Source organism: Ambystoma mexicanum, chromosome 2p (assembly GCF_040938575.1).
Source record: "Ambystoma mexicanum isolate Mex_15411 chromosome 2p, UKY_AmexF1_1, whole genome shotgun sequence".
In the NCBI taxonomy this organism is placed as follows: Eukaryota; Metazoa; Chordata; class Amphibia; order Caudata; family Ambystomatidae; genus Ambystoma; species Ambystoma mexicanum.
Genome location: NC_090923.1, coordinates 90,341,150 through 90,367,660, shown reverse-complemented (window position 1 = coordinate 90,367,660; position 26,511 = coordinate 90,341,150). Strand labels below are relative to the sequence as shown.

The 26,511-nt window shown below is 45.4% G+C and overlaps 1 protein-coding gene across 2 annotated transcripts in view; it reads left to right on the top strand.

The window, feature by feature from the left end:
• LOC138566244 (rab GDP dissociation inhibitor alpha-like) overlaps positions 1 to 26,511 on the top strand; it is a 398,413-nt gene that overhangs the window by 262,767 nt on the left and 109,135 nt on the right. For both annotated transcript variants that reach the window (XM_069643321.1, XM_069643322.1), the window contains exons 5-6: positions 3,475 to 3,673; positions 26,249 to 26,380. In XM_069643321.1, the coding sequence (XP_069499422.1) occupies positions 3,475 to 3,673; positions 26,249 to 26,380 (331 nt within the window). The remainder of the gene's footprint in view (positions 1 to 3,474; positions 3,674 to 26,248; positions 26,381 to 26,511) is intronic.

Here is a 26,511-nt window from a genome sequence, read left to right as displayed (position 1 = left end):
CCAGAATTTTAGCATATAAACTTGGACCCACCGAAATCTCCCCACCGCAAGAACGGAAGACTCAGCGATAGGGCAACATATACTGTCTTTATTATGCAAAACAGACAGGGATCATACAGGATAAATACTTTTCCAGCATTCTCTCAGCCTCTGAGCCTGTGTCACAGTTTATATGCATGTATGACGTCACAAAAATCAGGTCCACCCCAAAAACCTACGGGGTGTCCTCATAGATCGGTTTGGGCTAACTATATATATAAGAAATATACATTAGTGGGTTATTGGTCCCCCATATCAGCAGGCTCTGCCTGAGGCTACCCCTAAATGTAACGAACTACATTGGCCTGTGCAACATTTTACACCACCTCACAAATTAAGCCTTCTGGATTGGCTAGAGCGGGTCCTCCCAGGCGTGGGACCCTGCCTGGTCACAGAGCTGAGTGTACCTTTTCCAAGTGATGGGAAGGAACATGGAGGGCTGTGTGTTCCATATTGTTCCCACTGTCTGATCACCTGAGCCTGAGAGAGTGCCAGCAGGTTGCAGTTTTGGTTGGTAACACTTGTATCATTCCACTCCGTCTCGCTCCGAACAGCTTCTCTTCCCACCACGGGTGAATGAGCATTGTCCTGTTCTGCTGGCTCACGTGTAAGAGGACCGAAAAAAAAATGAAGTCCTTCTGTCTGCAATTATGAGGATTTATTCTGAATTCTTGCAGGTGGTTTGCTGCCTCAGGAACCAGGAATTTTCCAACCGCCTTTTTCCTTGGCTGTGAACACCAGCTCTGCACCTCGTGCTGCAGGGATCGTGTCTCCCCTTCCATGCGTCGGAGGCCTGTCTTTCCAACCTGATTCACTTCAGTCACCCTACAGGTTCCTTATGTGTTTTCATGGCTTCTTATAGGTAGTTGCAATAAAGCATATGCAAGCTTAATTCTGCATATTGCAGTTTTGTATTGGCAAAAGAAAGGCAAGGTTCTTAGCATTATGTAAATGTATCTGTCCTCTACCTACAGGAGTTATAAGAATGTTTTTCATGTCTACACCATGCTTCCTAATCTGGAGTCAATTTCTGCATTCTCTTTAGGCAGAAGCGAGTTTCCAGGCTGTAAAAAGCTTTTTAAAGGTTTTTTTTCTGGGCATATATTGATCTCAGTGTTTCTCACTATATCGGTTGTTTATACACTGTTTTCCGTTCCAGCAGCAGTTTGTCACCGTCCGGTTGACAGTGCTTTATTGCCTTACGGCTGTTGCCGCTATACACACTGATATTAATGCTACATATGGGGATCCATTGCCGGGTGCCATTGTCTTGTGTCAGCGAGTCAACTGAAGACTTTTATTTTATTTTTTATTGGGGGTCCCGCCTAAACCCGCAATAAAATAAAAGTCTTCCGTTCTGAAATTACTCCCTAATACTACACGAGTCAGAGGGAGCTGTCCAGTGCTGAATTCCATAATTCCATAAAATCTTTCAATTAACATTTTTCGGTGGAAAAATGGTGTAGCCTCCAAAATGCTGAAATAACAGCTATTGGGCCCCCACCCACTCCCGTCCTGGTGGTTGTGTTAGTAAAACAGGGGTTTTCACCACCCGAACCTGCCTTTATCCTCCTTCACCTCTTCCCTTGCTCTGCACCAAACATTTCACTCATTCACATAAAAATAAACAAACATAGAAAAATGTGGGCTATTAGGTGGCACTTGCGACACCTATACACCAAAACTATTGCATTATACAGCTAGGCAGTACTGGCATATGAGGAGGGACACAAACCTTGTAGTTGTTGAGTTGGTTATTCGCCCACTCATTGACTGCCCATGGTCATGCTATGACCATTCCCACCCAGTTCCTACCCTCCCTGCCCACAACACCTCCTCATGGGAACTATTTCAGCTTGCTTTAATTAACTCTTACCATCAAACATTGCACTCAAAGAGCCTGCTAGTGTTTTCTCAAAGCAGCCTTCTGAGAGTTAATAACTTAATTGGAGTTGTAAACCTGCTACTGGTATAATACAAATGTCTTAACCAGGTCTTCCTTCAGCCACTCGATTTATAAGCAGTATGCGTGTCCTTCACTGAAGTCCTGTTAAAAACACACAACTGTTTTGGCTTATGTATACATATTAGGCATTTCCCAGGCACAGCTATTAAATGCCCAATGACTGGCATCTTTTTGCACCTGGTTGCTACCATCAATGACAAGTTAATATCACTACGGCTGTTGTTACTTGCCTTTCCCATGCCTATACAAAAGCCCAAACTGTTGTCATTGCTTCTTTTAAAAATGCTTCGGTCTACCGCCAGGTGGTCTATTAACGCTGTGACCAAAATGAATACGGGGGCAGGGAGGTCAAAGTGGTGGCCAGTAATTGATTGGGTTTCCAGTGCCTTGATGAAGACGTCAAGTGCTTTGTTGAGAATGCTGGACACTTGTCACACTAGGTAAACACGACACAGTGTAAATCGAACGAAAATGACATTGTGGAACATGTCTGCACACGAAGCTTCCACCACAGTGCTGTTATACCATGCTGTTTTCTGTATAGCGCCTGGATGCCTCAGGGCTTTGGCGCTCTATAAATACATAGAAATAAAAATAAACGAGAGCTCAGGCACTATAATGCCCGAGCACACACTACGATGCCCAAGCACTTAGGACATCATACTACCTGAGCAATTAGCACATTGTACTGCCTTAGGCACCACCCTGAGAAGTCACTTGAAACTGCCTGAGTGATTAGGGTATTTCACTGCCTAAGCACCTCCGCTGCTCTACTTGCAGAGTGCCTTAAGCTTATTAATACCACAGCACCAATAGGCACTATACTGCCTGAGCACTTCAGAAGCAATACAGCTTGAGTGCTGATGGCATTATACTGCCTGTGTGCTTAGGGCACAGAACATTCTGGGTGATTGGGACATTTTGTGTCCAGGATGCTTAGCCTATTATTCAAGAGCTTCTGCTACCTAGGATATTCTGCTGCCTTGCAACCCAGGGTACTAGTGATCCTAGGAACATGCTTGACCAACTAGGTCAATGTACACCCTTTTGTTGTCTAGGAAAATGAAATTCCTACTTCCTAAGCAGCTATACCGTGCTGCCTGTGCAACTTGGACACTATATTCAACCCTTTACCAGGAAAGGAAAGTTCTTGACCAGCTAGGATATCATATTTCATGATTATCTAGGCCACAATACCGCCAGGGCCTACAGGTCACTATTCCACATTAGTGCCTGGAAAAGGACTGCTACATAAAGTCTTAGGGTACGGCACTATCTGTGTGCCTAGGCCACTATAATGCCTGACTGCTAGAGCACTATACTACCTGACCTCTTTTGTAAAGTATTCAGTATGTGTATGTATGTATGTATGCATTTATTTATTTATTTAGAACTTTGTAACAGCAACCACGCCGCCTCTTCAGTGTACATAGCGATGACTGCACATCTGATGCATTTCTTTCTTTCAGACCTGATGGGCATTTTTGAAAAGCGACGGTTCCGGAAGTTTTTGCTCTTTGTGGCGAACTTTGAGGAGCACGACCCCAAGACACACCAGGACATCGACGCCAAGCGGATGACGATGCGTGAGGTCTACAGGAAGTTCGACCTGGGGCAGGACATCATGGACTTCACCGGTCACGCCCTGGCGCTGTACAGGAACGAAGAGTATGTGAACGTCTGGCTCATTTTTAACATATATATATATACATATATATATATATTGGGGGTACAGGTCAGTGGGGTCACCACACTTTACAAATATAACGAGTTACGCAATAGATTTTATTTTTTAAACTTTATCATTTTCAAATCTAATCTAGCAATATAATAAAATGCCAGATGTATGTTTGTCCGATGCAGTCATCGCCTGTTGTCACCGCTAGAGGGAGTTGTTGCCTTAGGATATATAAGGATAATGCCAATTCGCGTTTCTTCACCTGTTGTCACCGCTAGAGGGAGCTGTAGACTTAGGATATATAGTGGTCCTACTGTGTCAATGAAAACCTGCCCTTAATTGCCCCATGTCAAATACAATGTTGTTACCATCAAAACATAAAGCATCGTGAGCATGTAAGCCGTTAGGCACTGGCAGGGCCGGCCTCAGAAGCTGCAGTACCGGGCAGCAAATGAAAAATGTGACGGCCCTCCCCTCCCCCGCACGCCCGTAATCATGGGGCAGGGGATTGGGGGCAAAGGGAGAGCACCACATTTTTTAATAGGCACTGCTGTAATGATTCTGTTCAGTTTCTTTCGTTTCCAGTTATAATTATGTTTCCCTATAAACATGCACCCACTGACCTGATCCTGTAGCCTGGACGGGTGGAATATGAGAAGCCCCCCCGGGGGAATCCCCTCCTATCCCGTGATAGTTAACACCAGGAAGGAGTGAACTCCCCAGGGAAACCCTCTGGGGAAGAAAACCCTGTCCGCCTCAGTTGTTGGAAGTCTTCTCTGTGAGCAGGTAAGGGCAAGTCTTTAACACATTTCCAGGTGACTGGATGCAGGTTCCATAAAGAAAAATAAGAAAGGCACAGATTAGAGAAAGGTAAGTATGTGCTTAACACAGAGTAGGAGCGGATGTCATTAGCCTAATAGTTACCAGTGTAAGAGGATTGAGATCTATATTGCCTCAAGATTGTATCCGTTCGGATTTCATCTGTGAAACGTTGAGAGTGATGACTCGTGGATAACGTGATGTAACTTCGGGAGCCTAATATATATAAAAGGAAACGTGAGGAGACTAGAAGGGAGGAAGTGCGGGCAGGTAGTTCTAAATAACGAGGAAGAGAAGGAGAGAAGGGTACCTGGCAGCAGATTTGAATCGAAGCAAAAACCTTATGAATAATGCGGCTGGGAGATGAGTGAACCAGCTGACTCGAATCAAGGTGTGTACACGGTTCAACCTGGTGTGAATGGAAGCGGTTGTCGGAGAAAGGAGAGGGATCTGTTTTGATCAGCACTGGAACCCGTAAATAGAGTTTAGAAAGCGGAATCTCTGTCTTTGGAGTGCAACAAGAAGGTTTCTATACAAACAGAGACAGAAGAAGATTTAGTAAGAAGTAAATGAGAATACAAACAGTGGTAAGCCTAGGGACGAACTTACGAAGCGCTGACTGGGAAGAGTAGCAACGCACTCGAGCGTTGTGCCTGCCGTAAGATATCCGGATCTCTGCTGAGGAGGAGGAGCCTCCACAGCCCGCAACTCTTGCAAGACTGGAACACCTCCCTCGGACGGCGCCGCCATCTTGGGAGAAAAAATGGCCGCCACCCGTGATTGGGCCCAACGGCGCCACAATGACCATCTTCTTCTATGGAATATGACAGTATGCCCCCTCCAAAGGGCTGACGTACCCGGTTTGCCTGGATGAGAACGATGAAAGCGGCGAACCAGTTGTGGAGCATGAACGGCAGAAGCCGGTTCCCAGGACCGTTCAGCCGGCGAATACCCCCGCCAATCCACCAAGTACTGAAGACGACCCCGGTGGTAACGGGAATCGCAAATGCCGGCAACTTCAAACTCCGGCCCCGAAGGAGTCGAAACAGGAGGAGGATGAGCCAACCGATGACGGGAAAAGCGATCCGCCACGTCCTGTTTAAGCTGAGAAACATGAAATACCGGGTGAATCCTGGACCAAGAAGGAGGAAGACGTAGACGATAGGCTGTCTCCCCCAGACGTTGAAGCACAGGAAACGGACCAAAATACTTAGGAGAAAGTTTAGAAGGCACCAGGTGTCGAGGAAGAAAACGAGAGGCCAACCACACCCTGTCCCCGGGTGCAAAAACCGGAGCTGGAGAGCGTCTGCGATCAGCAAAACGTTTGATTCGTTCCTGAGCATTCTGAAGAGAAGTTAGAGCCTTCTGATGACCCTGCTGGATATCCTGCAGCAGACAGACTACATCCGGAAAAGAAGATGCAGACGACACCTCCACAGGGAAGCAGGTAGGATGGAATCCATAGGAACAGTGAAAAGGACTGGATCCCAAGGATGTGTGATGCGCATTATTATAAGCAAATTCGGCCAACGACAATAACTCCGTCCAATTGTCTTGAGATGCTGAAACATAGCATCTAAGGTAGCCCTCAAGGGTCTGATTCAATCGTTCCGTTTGTCCATTGGTTTGCGGATGGAAACCCGAGCTCAAGGCGCGGGTAACACCAAGCATTTTGCACAGTTGCTGCCAATATCTAGACGTGTACTGGGGACCTCTGTCCGAAACGATAGTATCCGGCAAGCCATGAACAGAAAAGATATGTGTAATAAAGATCCTTGCCATCTGTGCTGCGGTAGGTACTCGAGGCAAGGCCACGAAGTGGGCCATTTTAGTGAAATAGTCAATAGTGACCATAATGGTCGTACATCCTGCTGAATTAGGAAGGTCCACCACAAAGTCCGTGGAAATGATCTGCCATGGACGAATCGGCACGGGCATTCTCGTGAGTAGACCTAAGGGGGAACCTCGAGGTGCCTTTGATTGTAAACAGACGGTACAGGCAGCCACATATTGTTTAACATCTTCCACAAGACTAGGCCACCAAAAGTTGCGGCGGACCAGTTCCGTAGTATTGTTGACTCCTCGATGACCAGCTATGAGTGAGTCATGACACATTGTAAGAACAGATTTTTGGAGTTCAGCTGAGGGTAAAAACAGTTTCTGATGTCGGTAAGCACGGTCTTGAAATACCGTGAGTCCCAAAGCCCGAAACAGGTCAGGGTTAGCCTGTTGGAAAACGGTTGTAGCTCTTGCTACGGACTGAAGAAAACTGGATATCACATGCACAAAACGAGCATTGGGAAATAAAGGTTCGGGCCGGAAATGAGCCCACTCAGTAGATTCTTTCCTAGATAAGGCATCAGCCTTTAGATTACTTTTGCCAGGAATGAAAGTAAACACGATCTCATATGGAGAAAAAAAATGAGCCCAACGGGCCTGTCTGCTATTGCGAGTTTGTGCATTCTGAAGGGCTCGAAGATTGTGGTGGTCAGTCCGAACTTCAACCGGAAATTGGGCTCCTAGCAGTAAATGTCGCCATTCCTCAAAAGCCCGTTTGATGGCAAGTAACTCCTTCTCAAGGACCGTATAGTTCAGTTCTGAAGGAGAAAGGGTCTTGGACATATACGCCACGGGACACTCCACCCCCTGATCATCTTCTTGAAGAAGGATAGCTCCAAGGGCAAAGTGGGAGGCATCCGATTCTACAATAAATCGTTTTCCCTGATCCGGAGAGAGTAGAATGGGCCCGGTCATGAAACAGTCTTTCAGGGAGGAGAAAGCTTCTTCTGCTTGTTTGGACCAATGGAATGGAACCCCTTTCTTGAGGAGAGCCGTTAACGGTAAGATGATCTCAGAGAATCTGGGAATAAATCGCCGATAGAAGTTGGCAAACCCCAGGAAACGTTGGATATCCTTCACGCAATTTGGAGAAGCCCAGTCTCGGATAGCAGAAACTTTCCGGGGATCCATAGAAACCCCCTGAGCGGATAGAATGAAGCCCAAATATGCCACACTGTCTCGATGAAACTCACACTTGTCCAGCTTACAGAACAAATGATTGTCTAGAAGGCGCTGGAGAACATCCGTAACATGACCAATGTGTTCAGTGGGAGTATTAGAAAAAACCAAAATATCATCGAGATATACAATAACTGAATGCAGGAGAATGTCAGAGAATAAATGGTCCATAAAGCGCTGAAAAACTGCCGGAGCATTGGACAATCCAAAAGGCATCACGCGATACTCATAATGACCAAATGGCGTCCGAAAAGCCGTCTTCCATTCATCACCTGATTTGATGCGGATGAGATGGTAGGCTCCTCGCAGATCTAGCTTGGTAAAAATTTTGGCTCCTTTTATGGCTTCAAGGATGTCAGTTATTAGGGGCATTGGATAACGATCAGGAACCGTAATCCTGTTCAATCCGCGAAAATCTATGCAAGGTCGGAGTTCAGCAGAGTCTTTTTTGGGAATAAAAAACAAGGAAGCCCCTGCAGGGGAGGTGGATTCGGCAATGAGACCATTGTGCATGTTCTTGTGAAGATACTCTTTAAGAACCTCCTTTTCTCTTGCAGATAGTACGTACAAGCGACCGAATGGGATAGGGAGGTCCGGAAGTAGATCAATGGCACAATCATCCCTGCGATGAGGTGGCAGTTCAGCATATTCAGTATTAGAAAATACTTTATGGAAAGATTGATAAGGTTCAGGAATCCCCTGAATCTGATTCAGCACAGTGGTTCTTAATCCTTCCCCTTCGTGTGACGAGGCAGAAAGTAGTTCACCAGTACCACGAATAAAACAATGAGCTTGACAGTGAACAGAACCCAGAAAAAATGTTCCCGCTGACCAATTGATGTAGGGGTTGTGCACTCTTAGCCAAGGTAAACCCAATATCACCGGATAATGGGCAGTTCGGATAATGTCTAATGTGATGGTTTCCCTATGATTACCTATAGACATCTGTAAAGGAACTGTCTGCTCCTTAATGGGACCTGAGACCAACGGACTCCCATCAACTGATTCAACGGGAATAGCCATAGATTTGGAAGAACGGGGAATTCTAAATTGAGTCGCCCAAACGTCATCAATAAAGTTGCCTGCTGCCCCGCAGTCCACCAATGCGGGAACCTCAACCAAACCCAAAGAATCACAAGAAAAAGTAACCTTAAGAACCAACATAGAGGTGTCAGGGACGTCAGTACCATTGGATGAAATGGAGGAAGAAGGGGAACCGCTCACTGATTCCCTAACCGCGGTTCCCCTGACGGTCGGGTTCGAGCGTTTCCCTGCTTCCGGGAGAGAATTATCGGACAATTTTGTAAAGAATGCTCCTTGGAACCACAGTACATACATAGCCCTAAGGTGCGACGTCGAAGCCGCTCCTCAGTGGACAAAGGACCCCGAGCAGCTCCTATTTGCATAGGTTCGTCAGATAAGTGTCCCTGAGGGGAGTTGACTGACCTTTCAGGTTGAGACCTAAAATGCTTTTGCCGTCTTTTTTCCTGACGTCTTTCCAAAATTCTATAGTCCATCTGCATAACCATGGATATTAATTCGGCCAAATTAGGGGGGCGAGGAACTCTAGAGACCTCATCCTTTAGTTCCTCATTCAAGCCCCGTCTAAAAAGCGTAATCAAGGCGTCATCTGCCCAAGCTGTGCCTGCCGCTAATTGTTTGAAACGGGTAATATACACCAAGAGATCCAAAGAACCCTGACGGAAATCCAATAGTTGTTCTTGAGCTGATACTGTGACCTCCTGCCTCCCGAACATGGTCTTAAGACTATTCACAAAGGCGGGATATGAATCTAATATTGGATTATTTGAAGTGACTAAAGGGGTAGCCCAGGCTAGAGCGGGACCGGTAAGGTGAGCAATCATGTGTCCCACCTTATCCCTATCAGTGTGGAAGAATGCCGTCTTAAACGTAAACTGCACTGTGCAAGATTCTAAAAACTCTCTCAGTTTATGCGGGTCTCCATCAAAGCGTCCCCCTGGTAAAGGTCCAGGAGGTAGCTCGGAACAACTAGGAGACCTCCCCATGTGTTGCCGTAACACAGCATTCTCTTGTTTAAGTGCCTGGACTTCGGCCGTTAGTGACTGGACCGCCGCCAATAATTGCTGTTGTTGAGCCGGATCCATCTCAGTGTGAGCGTAAGAGGAAGAACAATTATGCCTGGAAACCGAATGGAAGTAAATATGAAAAAAGAGACTAAGATAATCTCTATATATATTTTTTGGGCGTTGCTAACTGTAATGATTCTGTTCAGTTTCTTTCGTTTCCAGTTATAATTATGTTTCCCTATAAACATGCACCCACTGACCTGATCCTGTAGCCTGGACGGGTGGAATATGAGAAGCCCCCCCGGGGGAATCCCCTCCTATCCCGTGATAGTTAACACCAGGAAGGAGTGAACTCCCCAGGGAAACCCTCTGGGGAAGAAAACCCTGTCCGCCTCAGTTGTTGGAAGTCTTCTCTGTGAGCAGGTAAGGGCAAGTCTTTAACACATTTCCAGGTGACTGGATGCAGGTTCCATAAAGAAAAATAAGAAAGGCACAGATTAGAGAAAGGTAAGTATGTGCTTAACACAGAGTAGGAGCGGATGTCATTAGCCTAATAGTTACCAGTGTAAGAGGATTGAGATCTATATTGCCTCAAGATTGTATCCGTTCGGATTTCATCTGTGAAACGTTGAGAGTGATGACTCGTGGATAACGTGATGTAACTTCGGGAGCCTAATATATATAAAAGGAAACGTGAGGAGACTAGAAGGGAGGAAGTGCGGGCAGGTAGTTCTAAATAACGAGGAAGAGAAGGAGAGAAGGGTACCTGGCAGCAGATTTGAATCGAAGCAAAAACCTTATGAACAATGCGGCTGGGAGATGAGCGAACCAGCTGACTCGAATCAAGGTGTGTACACGGTTCAACCTGGTGTGAATGGAAGCGGTTGTCGGAGAAAGGAGAGGGATCTGTTTTGATCAGCACTGGAACCCGTAAATAGAGTTTAGAAAGCGGAATCTCTGTCTTTGGAGTGCAACAAGAAGGTTTCTATACAAACAGAGACAGAAGAAGATTTAGTAAGAAGTAAATGAGAATACAAACAGTGGTAAGCCTAGGGACGAACTTACGAAGCGCTGACTGGGAAGAGTAGCAACGCACTCGAGCGTTGTGCCTGCCGTAAGATATCCGGATCTCTGCTGAGGAGGAGGAGCCTCCACAGCCCGCAACTCTTGCAAGACTGGAACACCTCCCTCGGACGGCGCCGCCATCTTGGGAGAAAAAATGGCCGCCACCCGTGATTGGGCCCAACGGCGCCACAATGACCATCTTCTTCTATGGAATATGACAACTGCAGTTGCCCTATTGTTATTAGATGCACTCAGAGAGCATTTCATTTCAATAGGTCGCCTGCATGCCAGCTCAGAGGAGACCTTGAAAGACTCCCCTGAGCTTGCGTGGCGGGTGTCTAATGGCAGGTCACACCGGGCAGCCACCGGCCCGCCATGCCCTAGGGCCGGCTCTGGGCACTGTGTTGTTTTGGAGCTTGTAAGCTTCCACAATGCAAGAAACGATCCACCTGGCTATGGTAGCCTTTGAAGCTTGAGACCCCACCCGATGACCCCTGAAGGAAACCAGCGGTCTGAAATCTGTGTTTCAATCTAGATACAATTTCAGAGTTTAAAACGGAATCGAATTTTTACTAACGGAAGAGAATATTTCTTTCTTTTTACTATATTTTTAGATTGTATTAGGTTTTTATGTTTTAAGCAAGTTTTATATAGTCTCGGGATTATAGCTCAGTGGCAACGTGCTCACCTTGGAAGCAAGACGACACGGAGCAAGACAGGTTCGGTCCCTGGGTCTGCGCTTAGAAACCTCTGCGTATTAAGCGTGTTATAAATAACTTATCATATCATTATATGATGTACTTTTATGTCTGTAGTTTACTGCCGAAATAAACTTTATACTGACCTACTGAGTGAATATACCAATAAGGGCAACAGGAGCGAAGCCAACATCTTGGTTAGGATGAGATATGGGGGCAAGGCTGGATTGAGTCGAGGGTGGGGTGATGTAGGATCAGGCAGGGCCTTCTGTTCATCACAGCGCTGAAGACGTGTTGGATTTATCCTCAGGCCTCAGATGGAGTCTTGTGTGCATCATGATGGTGGGTGATGTAGCCTCAAATGGAGTATCTTGTTTATAATGAGGGTGGTGTGTTGTGTTAAATGGATTATCATGAGCATCATAAGGGTGGGGTGCTGTACACATACATATAATTAAAGGAGAGCATTGAAATATTGTCGGCAATATGATCCGTATCGTAGCCTCAGATGGAGTATCTTGCATATAATGAGGCTGGCGTGATGTGGTAAATGCATTCTCATGTGCATCATGAGGGTGGGTTAATGTAGCCTCAAACACCATCTCATGCATATCATTAAAGGAGAGAATTGTAGTATTGTGGGGTGATGTAGCCACACATAGAGTATCTTGTATATAATGAGGGTGGCGTGTTGTGTTCAATGGATTCTCTTGTGCATCATGAGGGTGGGGTGCTATAGCTGCAATAGTGGCAGGATGTCAGTCTCTGTCAACCTGCACTAAACTTCTATTATGCTAACATTCATCTCAGAAACGCATTAATTGCAGAGAGGAACACAGCTCTCAAATCCCTAATGTTCGGCCAAAATTGATGTAAATTGGGCATTCCACAGGCATTCCAAGTTATCAAGCATACTCCAATGTTGCTAGGAATGTACCAATGCTTGTCTGATTAGATCTTATGTTTTGAGGGCCGGCCCCACCCAAGACCAATCATTGGCCGTCTGTAGGAACTTAAAGAGAATAGTTTAAGGATCCATGCCCCCGTTATGCCCCAAAGTATCCCAGGCCCAAGATGTAAGTACAGCAACAGTCCCTGTGAAAGTCACTGTGAAACGTTCTGAGTTAATTGCGAACCAAAGCCAGAAAGCAATCACAATCCCGAAAGAACGTGAATGAATGAAAAACAAAGTATGTGAACTCTGAATATGCCAAGAGGGCAAACTATATGAACTATGAAAGAGGCCAAGAACGCAAACCGAAGAGAATAAGAAACTACAAGTACCACAAGGCAGGAAGATTGTGCCTGAAAGAGGAGGAAGATTGTGGATTGTAGAATTATTGAGAGAAAGGTCGAAGTGGTCATGCGGAGGTCTACATAAAATCATTGCAGTTTTGAAAGTCTTCAACAGTGAAAAAGACACCTGAGACAGAACGTGGGGAAGGGAACCCCCACGAAGTAAAATATGGGCTCCAGCCCGATAAAGGGTAGCCTGTACAGTAAAAGTCAAAAGTGGAACTGTATATTTATGACAAGGCGACAAAGCCTAAGGGAGTGATTGAACTACCAGAAGCTTGAAGCCCAAGCCTGAATTGTTAAATTGTACCAGTAAGCCAAAGTGTGCAAGACTGAAAGAACTGTGCCATCCACCAATACTTTTTAGGAAACTCTCTAGACCCGGTGCTGCTGAACGTGGGGAAGGGAGTTGTCATTTAAAGCCATTCTGACATTTCTTTTGAGCCACTATTTTCCGTATGTATTCCCTAATCACATTCATCATTTTGAGAAGGAGGGCAAGGTTAGGTTTTTTATTTTGACTAAGACTGACTTGGGCTGTTTGCTATTTATTTAATGGTCGGTTTACTCCATTCGGGAGTTGGGGCCAGTTAGGAATTCTAACAGCCCAATCAAATTACCCAATAAAGGTTTTTGAAACTTGTATCCATCGTGTCTGTGTCTACTATTGGTACCATGCCTTCCTTACAGCACCCTCTCCACCATCTCTCTCCATCTGGTCCATGACTCATTTTCCCTCGTCTCTCCCTTTCTGGTCCATCGCTCCCTCACCCGTCGCTCCATTTCTGGTCCATAGCTTCTTCTCCTTCTCTCTCTCTATTTAGCTGTGTCCTCTCGTTCATGTTCCCCTACCTGGGCCACCGCTCCTCCACAGTCTGTCTCTATCTAGCCCATCGCTCTCCCTCTGCTGTCTCTCCCCATCTGTCTCATTCATTCCTCTTCCCCATCTCTCCTTATCTGGCCCAACGCTCTCTCTCCTCTCTCTCTCGCTGTCTGGTCCATTGCATCACTCTATCTCCCCCACTTCGTCCTATCTGGCCCCTCCCTACTTCTCACTCATCTCTCCCTATCTGGCCTTTTGTTCCCACTTCTTCATCTACCCCTTCCTGGCCCATCACTCCCTCTAACCCACCTCTCCCTATTTGGCCCATCACTCCTTCTCATTCATCACTCCCTATCTGGCCCATGGCTCCCTTTCTGCCAGGAATCTCCTCCCTGACACTAAGACCACAGCCTGTAACAGTAGAATATTACTTGGTCGGTTATGGCAACCCTCTTGGACACCGAAATACAGTTCGGGTTAGATCATGTCCTATAATTTTGATCCGCTTCTCTTGGAATCACGAATGTATTGCCCATTCCAAGATGGCGGATCACTGTATCCACTTCATTCCCTTTCAAGATGTCATTGTGGATTATGTGAGGCGTAAACATCTTCTATTTAATGACACGGCCAACAAGACAGCACAACTTGCAAACCTCTGGATTCAAGACTTCATCGCAGAGACCTTCTCCAGACCTTCCAAGACTTGGATTACTTCAGGAAGTCATTGTTCTTTCCCATATCTAGGTATTTAATATTGTTTCATGTTCAAGACTTTATTAGATTTTGATCGCGGTCTACACTCGACCGCTGCACCACTTTTCCGATCTGGGATTTCAAGTGTGGTTACCAGAGCATTGTAAAAACAGCGCTATGGGTGTCCTCTTCCAAAGCGGTCTGACTATTCATTACAGGTAAAACATTAAATTAAGGGAAGTAACGAAGTAGGGAATTTTATCTCCTTGTTATTGAACAATATTACCTTCTCATCCTTTATGAAGGGGGGATACCTCGATATCCCCCTCTTGATCACGCCACTAATGAACTAACAACCAACTTCATTATCTTGGGTGACATCAATCTTGGATTCAATGATGCATCAGACCCTAAAGCATCTGCCATAGCACTAGCCTTAGAAGACATGAATTGTATCCAACTGATAGACTCACCTACCCACATCAAAGGGTGAATCCTGGACTGGATCCTCACAGCGAATGCTACCATTGACATCACAACTATTAGCACAATACCATGGTTTGACCACTATCCCTGCTTATTTTATGGGAAACTACAGCTCTCATAATTCCTCGCCACGTTACATTGACAACACTACTGAGCCGAGAAGATGAGGAATAAGGTCAGGCAGGTTACCTCCACTGACATACACTGGCTCTGTGCCTGTAATGAGGCCAGGCAGAGTCTGCATGTAATCCTAACTATATACACCTGCCACTTGTTAACACTCCTGTTCAGACGAATAAAAGGTGGCACGTACAGGCACACTCTGAGCGAGTCTGGGTACGAGAAGGAACAGCTCTTTTGTGGCTGATGCAAACCAGGCGATGGAAGTCGGAAGGCCAAGCAGTTACGAAGATCGAGAGAGAGCCATGCGAGGATCCCCCACTTTCGGGAAGCCATAAGCGTCCCAAAACTGAAACCGAGTGAGATGAAGAAAGAAACCTTCAACGTACTTGAAATCAGCCCATGACCCTCCCGGCTGAACAACAGAGTTGGGGAGTAGTAGAGGAGGCGTTGGAAAAAGCCTTGACTGCTGCATGAGGAGTTTTGATGAAAGAAGGCTAAGTAACACAAACGGTGAGTTATCGAAGTCAACAAATGACCAGTTTGTGTTAGAAGCAAAAGTAATTGTAACTTAAAAGTTGAATGTTGCGCGTATGCCAATAAAACACGTAATGGAAAGGACAATGGCAGTGTCCAAAGCCTTTGACAGTGAAAAAGACACCTGAGACAGAACATAGGGAAGGGAACCCCCACGAAGTGAAAGACAGGCTAAAGCTCGGCAGAGGGAAGCCTTTGCAGAACTATGTGATAAAGTGAAAGGTGAAAGAAAGGTTCAAGCATGGCAGAGGGAAGCCTGTGTAGAACTGTGTGATAAGGTAAAAGGTGAAAGACAGGCTCAAGCCTGAAAGAGGGAAGCCTGTACAGTAAAGGTCAAAGGTGGAACTGTATATTTATGACAAGGCGGGCGAAGCCTAAGAAAGTGATTGAACTACCAGAAGCTTGAAGCCCAAGCATGAGCAGTTACATTTTACCAGTAAGCCAAACTGTACAAGACTGAAAGAACTGTTCCATCCACCTTTTTAGGAAACTCTCTAGACCCCGTGGCGCTGAACGTGGAGAAGGGAGTTGTTATTTAAAGCCATTCTGACATTTCTTTTGAGACAATAAAGCACTTGGTTTTTTATTTCGTTCAGTCCTGGTAACCCGTCTCGCACACAACCCCAACAAATACCTGGTGCCAAAATGGTCTAGGAACCAGGCCGGTGTGTATTAAGACTATATTTATTAATTCATTTATTTAAATCAAATTGGGACAAACAGATTACATCTGCCACCAAAGCCATGGCAACACAAAAACAAAATAACCTTTTGTAAAGTACCAACACAGATATGCTGTCACAATTAATTCCTTTTACATCACCCCCCAATACAAGAAAAGAACAGTTCAAGATACACAGTGATTTCACCCAGGGTTTATGCTTTTCTCCCAGCAACCCTCACCCACCGAACATTAATTAGGATTGACTCTTTTGAATGGAAGGCAGTGGCAGGGAGTGGGAACACATGTCAAAATCAGATTTTGGGAATATTTGATCACAGAAACAACATGAAAGGAAGAAAAGCTATGGAAATTCGCTTTGCCACACATAAAAAGCACAGGTACTGCTTTGGTGTTTAGTCAGCACACAATGGGAAAATCGGATTTTGGAATATTTGATCACAGAACCAATAGGGGAGACAGAAAGGCAATGGGAAAAATGTGTTTTGCTACCCCTAACAATAACACACAGGGCTTGTGTTTTTTTGTAAGGGCACAATGGGAAACTCGATTTTGGGATGTTTAGCACAGATGCAATGTGAGATAAAAATGCAAATGGGAAAATTCATTTTGCAGAGCACAATGGGTACACAGGGAAAATGTTGTTTTGCACCTTGCATATGCACAGGCACTACTGGGCTTCCTACTTCTGATTTTACATGAAGGGGATCAATGGGATATTCATTCTTACACCCTGCACACACATGTGGACAAGGCTTTGGAGTTGATTCTTCTGGCAAATATGTACGACTATATCGGGTCACAACACGCTGGGAAAAGATTGTTGGTTTCGAATGCTAACAATACAGATCCCGTGAATTCAATGGGCAATTAATTGATTTACTTTGATAAATATGATAAGGAACTACACAGGCAAACAGGGGATTTTTCAATGGGGAAATAACTAACACAATGCTGAAAAGATATAAGGTTTATGCAATCTAGGGCTTTGGGGGTAGTTCTACTTACAGGAGAGGTCTTGCCTGGGCATCAGGGAGCATCAGAACACTCCGATGGGACAGCAAAGGAGCCAGTCAAGGGTCTTATCTCTTTCTTCCAAGGGGTACCAAGTCAGCTTCTATGTCTCCTGGCTCCTTTCTCCACTGCAAGATTAGGCCTCTCTCTGCTGGGATGTTCCTCGCCAGATTTCGGCAGCAGATCACCTCTTGAAATTAGTGGAAGAACCCCAGTTCTCATGCAAACTGGTTTAGTTATAGGGCAATTACATCACTAACTTGTCATGGATTCTCGTGAAAGGGACTGGTGGATTATCACAGCCCACCTCCCCCCTGTTTGCTGATAGGTCAGAGGGATGGGGGGGGTGATTTGGAATGGCTGTGGGAGGAGAAAGGTTCATCATCCCACTTCGACAGGTGGGCTCGGTCTGCATTGAGCTCACAAAATATCTCAAAATTGCAAGCACCCGGAATTGACAAATCTTTACATGTATGAATACTTTTTTGACAACTATATTTCAAGGCGAATCATATAAGACTAAACTGGACTCTGCATATCCTTTCTATGCAGAGATACAATTTTTCATCATTTTCTCAGTAGTCATATCAGTGAAAAAATATGCCATTTTACAGGCGTCATATTAATGATTAGTGGCATACTTTTACAAATTTTCGCATTTCTTGGAATCACGGGACGGCCCAAATCACATTTTGATTAATAACTTTAGTTATACTTATCCCACCAAAATCGTTGTTAGCATAGTTAGAAGGGGTCAACTGTCACCTTTAATAAAAGCCTGGAATGACTGTTGTGTGATTTACGCTGTCCATTTTATGTGATAAAATGTGTGTCTCCCATTTTAAATCAATGTGCAGTTTCACTCCTCCTTAGCTGGGCGCCCCACCTTTTTTTAAGTTTCAGTTCTCCTCTTTAGGCATGTGATGTAAGCAGAGCTGGCTAATGGCCACTAATGGATTTTCTTTATGGGGTTTGTGACCTGGAGGTCACCAGGGCTGTAGAACAGACCTGAGTTTATCTGGTCTTCACCTCATTTCTGATCTCAAAAACATACCTGCTTGTATTTTTAAGGAAGGGCACTTGATGAATGAAGACAACCTGGCCTAAATCTCCAGGGCAACAGGCTAAGGTCCTGGAGTTTAGTTTCATAACTGAAGAAATGGCCAGGATGTACCCTGCAGCAAACAGCCTGTAACTTGTACTTAAATGCATTTTAAATGACATCTTACAAGATACACAGTTTCAAAACGACATGCGTGCTGCTTTGAAATTGTCCATGTGGATGAGCTTTTAAAAGACAGAAACCAAGTTTATACTTTGAAAGTCTGGCGAGCATTTTGCTGCGCATATTGTTAATCTAGATGAGGGAAAAACGAAAATTACATCCTTTTTATTTATTTTATATGTAACATTCTTTTTATATGTAACATTCTCCGTTTCACTGCGGCTGCTTGAAACACAATTCTGGCATACCATTGAAGATACTGCTCACAGTGGTTTCTTTATATGTGTCAGTGCAGCCCTCCATACATTGTCAGCCACATGTTTTCATTTTCTCCCTGAAAGGCAGTGCACACATTTTAGCATTTCTTAGAGTCAGGCCCATTTGCTTTCCTTAGCTTTTTGGGCCCATTTTAGTTCCATAGGCCTCAGGTCTGGCATCATTTTGTGCTGGCCTTGTATTTTGGTGAGCCAACATAACTGACTCCAGCCTCTGTATTTCCCGCATTCAGGGACTATATTTAACCCCACAAGTCCCCCCTCCTGGATCTTTGGTTCATGAGACAAAAAGAAGAACAAGGAGAGAGTGGGGTGTCCGTTTCCTTGTGGCCTGGGTTTGTTCCAGGGATCTCTGTGGGAGCACATCTGCTCTTTTCCTGGTCCTGAGGGAGTGGCACTGTGGTCTGGACTCCACTTTCTTCGGATTTTGGATTTTGGTCCTGAACCCCTCCCTTCCTAGCAGCTCCCCTCCGGCCTGTAGAGGCAACAAGTTATTTAATCTGCCAAGAATAAAAGAGAGGTTAAGTATTTCATACAGTACTATTTTCTCCAGTATTGATGTGCAAAACGACAACAAAACAACAAAATACACATTACTTTTTTATGCATCACAATTTTTGAACATGACAATTATTCGTAATAACTTCTAAATAAGTATACGTTGTTCTACTCCCTGTAAATGTGTGATTTTTCTCCATCTGGGTTGCTATTCTTTACCTTTATTCTTCAGATGGCTCTGGGGCTCTACCGTCACTGGACTCTTCAATCAGTTCTGTCGGGTATGGCAGCTTTTCAACTGATTGATATGAATCCATTTCTCTTCCGTCTGTTCTCCTTTAGAGATGCAGTTCTTATAGGCGACAGGTGAGATTTTATCTACCATTTCAATTTCAATCTATGCTTGATTGGTAGCCAGTGGGTTTGGTTTCCGAAATATGATCGTTTTAGACTAAGGTCGGTGCACAGGGCTTTATTCTGCAGAAGTTTACTTTTAGCCAGATCGGATGCTGAGGTGCCCATGAGGAGAATGTTACAATAATACCATTTGAAGAGGATCAGTGCTCATGCGAGTGTGAGACAGTTGCTTGGTAACAGGAATTGTATGCTCAGGGAGATGAGCCTGGATGTGTAGGCAGTGGCAGCGGATAGCGCCTTGATATGCCTGGTCGGGGTTAGCTCCGCTTCCAGGTGGACACGCATAGTTTTGACCTATTTCAGGACTGGGATGAAGGTGCCATCAATGCAGAAGGTGGTAGCCAGAAGGAGAAGCCCACAATGAGGAGTTCGGTTTTATCATCATTTAGGCAAAGGTGTAGGTGGCCATCCAATTTTGTATTGTGCTATATACTGTGTTGATTGGGGTAGTATCCTGGGAGTAATTGCATGTGATAAGGATGTGTATGTGGGTGTCCTCTGCAAAATAGGTGTAGACGATACCAGTGAGTCTTGAAGGTCAAAGAGGGGCTTAGTGTATGCGTTGTAAAGTGTGGGTGAAAGGCAGGCGCCTTGTGGAACACCTAATGGCGCAATGATGTGGTCGGCCGCATGCTCGCCAATGAACGCCAATGAACACTCTAGTGGTGTATTCGCTGAGGAATGATTTGATCCATGAGGTGGCATCAGGTGAGAAATGGAAGTGTTGGCTGAGGTGTTGACAAATAGTGTTGTGGTCGACTAGGTCGAATGCAGCTGATAGATCTGAAGGAGGAGGATGCCTAATTTCCCTGATTCACAGATACTGTCAATTTATTGATTTTCAGGTCCATAAGGGCTGTTTCCCGTGCTATGTTTAGGGCGGAAGCCTGATTGGGCCTCATTACGACCCAGGCGGTAAGGGGTTAACGGCAGCGTTAACAGCGCCGACCCTTACCGCCTGAGTACGAGGTCCCTTAGCGCCATGGCGCTTTTAACACCTGCTTTTAGCAGGTGTTAAAATCCATGGCGCTAAGGGACCATGGAGTTAATTACGCCACCGTAATTTACGGTGGCGTAATTAACGCCTTCCCCACTCCCATTATACCCTATGGGGCAAAAATGGGAATGGGGAAGGGTAAATGGGGATTGGGGACTTACCGCCCCGCCAAGGTCGGAATGGGGCGGTAAGTCCGCCAACCACCATGGCGTAAACATAGTTTACGCCATGGTGGTAAAGTCACGGCCCAGGCGGTAACTTACCGCCTGGGTCGTAATGAGGCCCATTGTCTCGTTCCGAGCAGGTGGTTTTGCTAAAGGAATCATTGGACTTGTGCGTAGGCTAACCGGTTAAGTATCTTGGGCAGAAAAGAGACCGTGGTAATAGGGCAGTAGTTTGTGGGAATGAAAGGATCAAGGTAGAGTTTGTGAGGAGTGGTGTGATCCACACTGCTTATATATATTAGGGGACATCACTGGTCATAAAGGATGCATTGACAAAGTCGGTGATGATGGGTGCCAAAGCAGGAGCGCAGAGCTTCACTATATGAGTGGGGCATGTGTCGCTTTGCAGTTCAAAGGTTTTAGAGATAGAATGGTAGCTGGAACCTGCTCTTGCGTGATTTGGTTGAAATTAAATGGACAGTTAAAGGAGTCAGTTAATAAAAAGCTAGGAAGCAGAGAAGAAGCAGAGATCAGAGAGAGAAAAAAGAAAAGGACTTACCTTTGTGCAGCCGACACCACCCCCTCCCCCACCCGACCATATATCCATTAATGGCGCATGGGGAGTCCCTCAAAGAGTGAACCAGGAAGCCGAGTTGATTATGTCAGGGGCAGGAGTCAGCCCACCTCGGGGCCTGATCAGACAGGCCCAAGCATCCTTAAGGGCTCAGACAGCACCTTGCACGTTGCCCGGGCTGAAAAAGAACCGCCCAGACCAGACCGCGTGTAAGGCACCAGCCTAAAGTCCTCCAGGGCTGTGCAAGCCAGGTGCCGGCCAGGAAGTTGAAGAGTGGTGAAGAAAAGTCCCAGGCTGGCTTGCCGGCCAGCCGGGATGAAGAGTGGGCAAGGTGCGAAATCCTGGGCTGCTCCGTCAGGCTACACGAGTGAAGTAAAGTGGGAAGCCCTTCCGACACTCTGCATACACCCTAAGTGGGAACCTAATGTGTTAACTTACATGTTTACTGTGCCTTTCTATTTATTGACTGCCTTTGTTGCCCGTCTATAGTTTTGCTTATCCTTCCATGTCTGCATGACTCCTTTCACTCCTGTCTCTTTTGCACTATTCTCCCATTGGCTTTGGGGGCACGTGTCTAACAGATAGCCCCTTGACTATTCTGAAAGTAAAGACCCTTGGACTGTCTACGAGAGTTGTTGTATTTTTGAGGCGATTTATGGCACAGGGAATAACCTACTTCCACAACTTGTGCCACAATATTTCCCAACCAATCCTGCTAGTGGAAGAAGCAGGAAATGCTAAAGTGGAAGAAACAGGAAATCCTAGAATGGAAGGAACAGGCAAATTGTCCTTTTTTGCCCCATGACCCCATGGCCAAATAATCTAAGAATCCAGTGATTACTGGTTGATGACCACTTCCTAAGCTTGCAGGCAAAAGAATCTTTACCTTTATTATCATTATTATTATTATTACTGGCCGTAGTATTCCACCTAAGAAGGATAACAACAATGATGTCATTATTATTGATCACATGCTCACCTTTACTACTTTGATAAAGCCCCCTGCCTAACCTTGGGGACCGAACGTAGCATGGTCCAAGGTGCAGAGATAGTGGATACTGGACCCAGATGAGTTATACAGGGCACCCACAGGCCACCCAACTGGGTCTCTGCACTACGGCAGGGGACAGACACCAGAGCAGTCTCACCCCTGGGGTCTATGTCGTTTTGCCGGCAGGAATTCCCTCAAAGTAATTAACTTTGGGGGAATTCTGCCAACAAAACTCATCTTTTTAATTTATTTTATTTGTGGGGGTTCCACCAATCACCCTCTTGCCCTACACTAATCACCCTTCCCCAAAGCTCTCACCACCCCTTTTAGCCCCTTACCCACTCTTATCCTTTCTGATGCGTAGAATTCTTGTAGGGAAAAGGATGGCATATGTCACCCCTGCTATCACTACATGCACCTCTGACCCCAAGGGGGCAGTCATAGGAGCAGTCGCAACCCTACCAACCCTACAGACATAGATAAGCATCATACTAGCCAGAGCACTTATCCCATCAAGAATTGACAGATGCAACTCTCTCTTTGCATGCTCAAACTCCAGCAACATCATTAAGCTGCAAATAACTCAAAATAATGCAATCAGAGCTGCCCTTAACATCCCCAAAAAGGATCACATCTCCACTAGTTACCAGTATGTGACCGCATTCAATTCAAAGTCCTCTCACTAACCCACAGATGCTTGTCCAATCGTGCCCCAGCCTACCTCGCCAACCAAATCACTAAAGCCCAGACTAACAGACCGACCAGATCGGCATACTCACACCTTCTTACTATACCCACATTCAAACTGCAAAGAACCTTGAGGCGATAGCTTCCCAGTAATCGCGGCCACACAGTGGAACTCCATGCCACTAGCTCTTAGAGCGGACATGCCATTCTGGTCGCTCCACAAAGGTCTCAAATCTTGGCTCTTCGCCCAAGATGGGTAAAAGTAGCACTGACGCCCACAAGTGCAACCCTACCACCGCTGCGACCAGGCCCACACTACACTATTGCAAGCAAGACAACTGTGTAGTCAAACCGTATATGCAATCAATAAATGTACCTGCTCCATGAGAACCTTGATGTAACCAACCAATGTATCCGCTCCATGACAACCTGTATGTAACCTAACACTCATGCAATCCCTGTGGTACGACTGCAACCTTACGACCACGGCAAAAGGAACCTGTAACCATATTTGTAAGTGAAGCGCCCAGATGCCTCTGGGCTTTGTGCGCTATACAAGTGTACAAATAAAAAAATACATTAAATAAATAACTTACCAAGGTAATAATCTCAGGGGCACTCACCCCACCACCCCCATAAAAGTCTGTGGCCAACAGGGAAGAAAAGGGATGTAGACGACGCTCAAAAATATCCCTTTCCGTAAGGTCAGACTCCTAACTGAGGCCCTCCAGCTGGTTAGCCAGACCCAAAAACACAGCATAGGAAATGCAGTCTCTCACTTTCAGGAAACAAAGCTGCAACATTTCAAAGGTACAGCTCAGCGGGGAAAGACATTTCTTTCATTTTGCCCCAGTGCTAAGTAAAACACTTTCATATTACAAATCATGTTCTCTACACCTATTAAGGCCCTGCAGATACAAAGTTGCATGCGAGTAAAGTGAAACTGACAAAAGTTGTACGCAAGAGAATGAAAGCAAAACAACCTATCAGACAGCCCCACATTCCTAACAGCTGTGACCCCACACTATGACAGCAGAGGAATCAGAGTGAAGCAAGCAAGAGAAGCAGAGGTCTCAGAGGTCTCAGAAGGAAAGGGAGGAGGTGGAGAACACAGACCTGCTCAGGGTCATTCTAATATCCAAAATGGTAGAAGGCCTTTAAATATGCTTAGGGCAGCCCTCTTGTAGACCATGTGACCCTCAGAAAGTCACCCAATCACAAAGTAGGTTAGCCCACGTAGACGAGGTACAATCATTGTCCATCACCCAGGTGAGAGAGGGGATCACTCTATAAAAAACAACTAATGTAATCTTTCAGAGTGGTGCATTGAAGAAGAAGCTGGAGGAAAGCATTTGGAGGAGATTGGCATGCAAGACGTCTATGGAGAGGTAGAGAGAAGGAGGAGGCGATGATAACATCTGGGGGACAGATTTGGAGATTGAAAGGAGAAATTGTTCAGGAGAGTTAGGAGGAGCAGATGCCGAGCTGTGAGAGAAGGAGTTGAAAGTTGGAGGGATAGAGTAATTGAGTGAGAGGCAGAGTGGCTGATACAATTTGAGGGAAAGTGACAGTTAGAGGTTGAAAGTATTGAGGAGAGTGGGCCCTCTGGAGGGTAATGTTGGAGGTTGTGAACATTTGGAAAGAGAGCCATGAGGGCGTGAAGGAGAAGAGTCTACTGGTGTAAGAGAGATATGTAGAGGCGGGAAGAATTGCACTCCTCTGGGGAGCAGAATTGAAGAAAACTAGTGGGGGAGATAGGCCAACCCAAGCTGAAGCAGTGGGAGCAGGACAGGTGAACCCCTAGAGAGACAAATAGCAGGAAGGTTCTGGACGATCCACGGTAGATTTCAGAAATGGGATAAGGTACGAGATGGTGCAACCTCGCCAAGGGGCAGAGAGCTGAAGACAGGGACCTTCAAGCGAGGAGTGTCCTGGGGACCAGGACCCTTGAACATGGAGTTGGTCACATGAGAGCCTAGCCCCAGGGCCTATCCCCAGACCCTGGGAGAGCGATTCCATCCAAAGGAAGATCCAACCGCACCTCAGACTTCTGACAGAGACTCACAGACCCCAGATGGTTGGCCCTCAGATGGCCAGAACCCCACGCACATAGGAAGAGGTTTGGGGGTGTCTGAAAACCCACAACCCAAAAACAAAGATCAGGGGGATTAACAGACAATGTATCATGGGCATTGAGATCCCCAACCAACCACTAGGTAAGAAATATTACCATTTGTGAACATTCCAATTCTGAAACTGTGATCCCTTCACTTCTGCACTACGTCAGAGCACTCAACCTCACGTGGTTAAGTTCCCGTTTGTCTTGCTGAGAGTTGAGCAGGGGAGGCATGATGGAACAGTGGCCCTTTCCTGAATGGAAGCATCCTTTGTAACTGTACTGCACCATGCTATTTCTTACATCATCCACTGTGCACAAACCCACTTATGTTCTTCTGTTCTACTGACATAGGCGCTTCTTACAGTCCAGAAACTGGACTTGCATGGAGTATCTGCTCAGCAGCCCCCTGACACTACCAATATTACTAGTAACAATAACAAATAAATGCATACTATCAATATCATTATCATTACAAGCCATACAAAACGCAGGTTCCAGACTCATCCTCCAGCCAACCCAAACATTCACACATCAACCTAGCTCTTGCCTAGCGCCACTGGCGTCACCGCTACCCCAAAGAATTGCCTTCAAAGGACTCTGCTTTGGTTTACAAACCATCCACCACAAAACCTCATAAAACACACAACCACCAGGCAAGCCTACCAGCATCTTCTACGTATTCCACTCTGCAAACGCACATGCACACAAAGAGCTGCATTTACCCTATGGGCACGGAACACCCTGCCTCTTCACATCCGCACTGCACCCTTTACCCCCACTTTCAGAAACAGTCTCACAACATATCTGTTTCCCTACACATAACCCTGCACTGCTCCACTCCTACCACTTGTCTATCTTAATCTTCCTATCCTATCCTGAAAACATTTTGTACTTCTGTTTCAAATCCCACCTTTTCAACATTTGAACCATGTAAGGCGCTCCGAGACCCTGTGGGTACGGCCAGCGTGGAACACAAATTTAAAATTCAAATAAAATAAAATAACTCTAAGTATTATTATTATTGCTAATGATACTAATATTATTATTAAATCATAATGTTTTTCCATGATTCAAAATGCCCTTTTACAGTAACCAATGGAAGACATGCCTACATTAAATGAAAAATAAGAACAAAACTTTGAAAATGGATGAATAAAATGAGTTGGTGCACTTTACATTTTGAAAAAAGAGTAAGATAATTGTTAAGGGCTAGAGAGATAGGGTAATTTGTGATATAATGTCTGTGATAAAAAAATAACATAAATCTACATAATGAAACATACTTAACTTAAACCATTGACATTTTTGTGTTGCAGGTACTTGGATCAGCCTTGTCTGGAGACCATTAATCGCATTAAACTCTACAGCGAGTCTTTGTCCAAGTATACCAAGAGCCCCTACCTGTACCCTCTGTACGGGCTTGGCGAGTTACTCCAAGGATTTGCAAGGTGAGTGTAAACATAACCAAGATTTACTACTAATGACAAATAAGGAAGATTATGAAATGAGAAACATACTAAGGTGTCGATTCATGGAATTAATGTGCGCCGAAAATTCCCGCGCAGAGGTGCCAAAACGT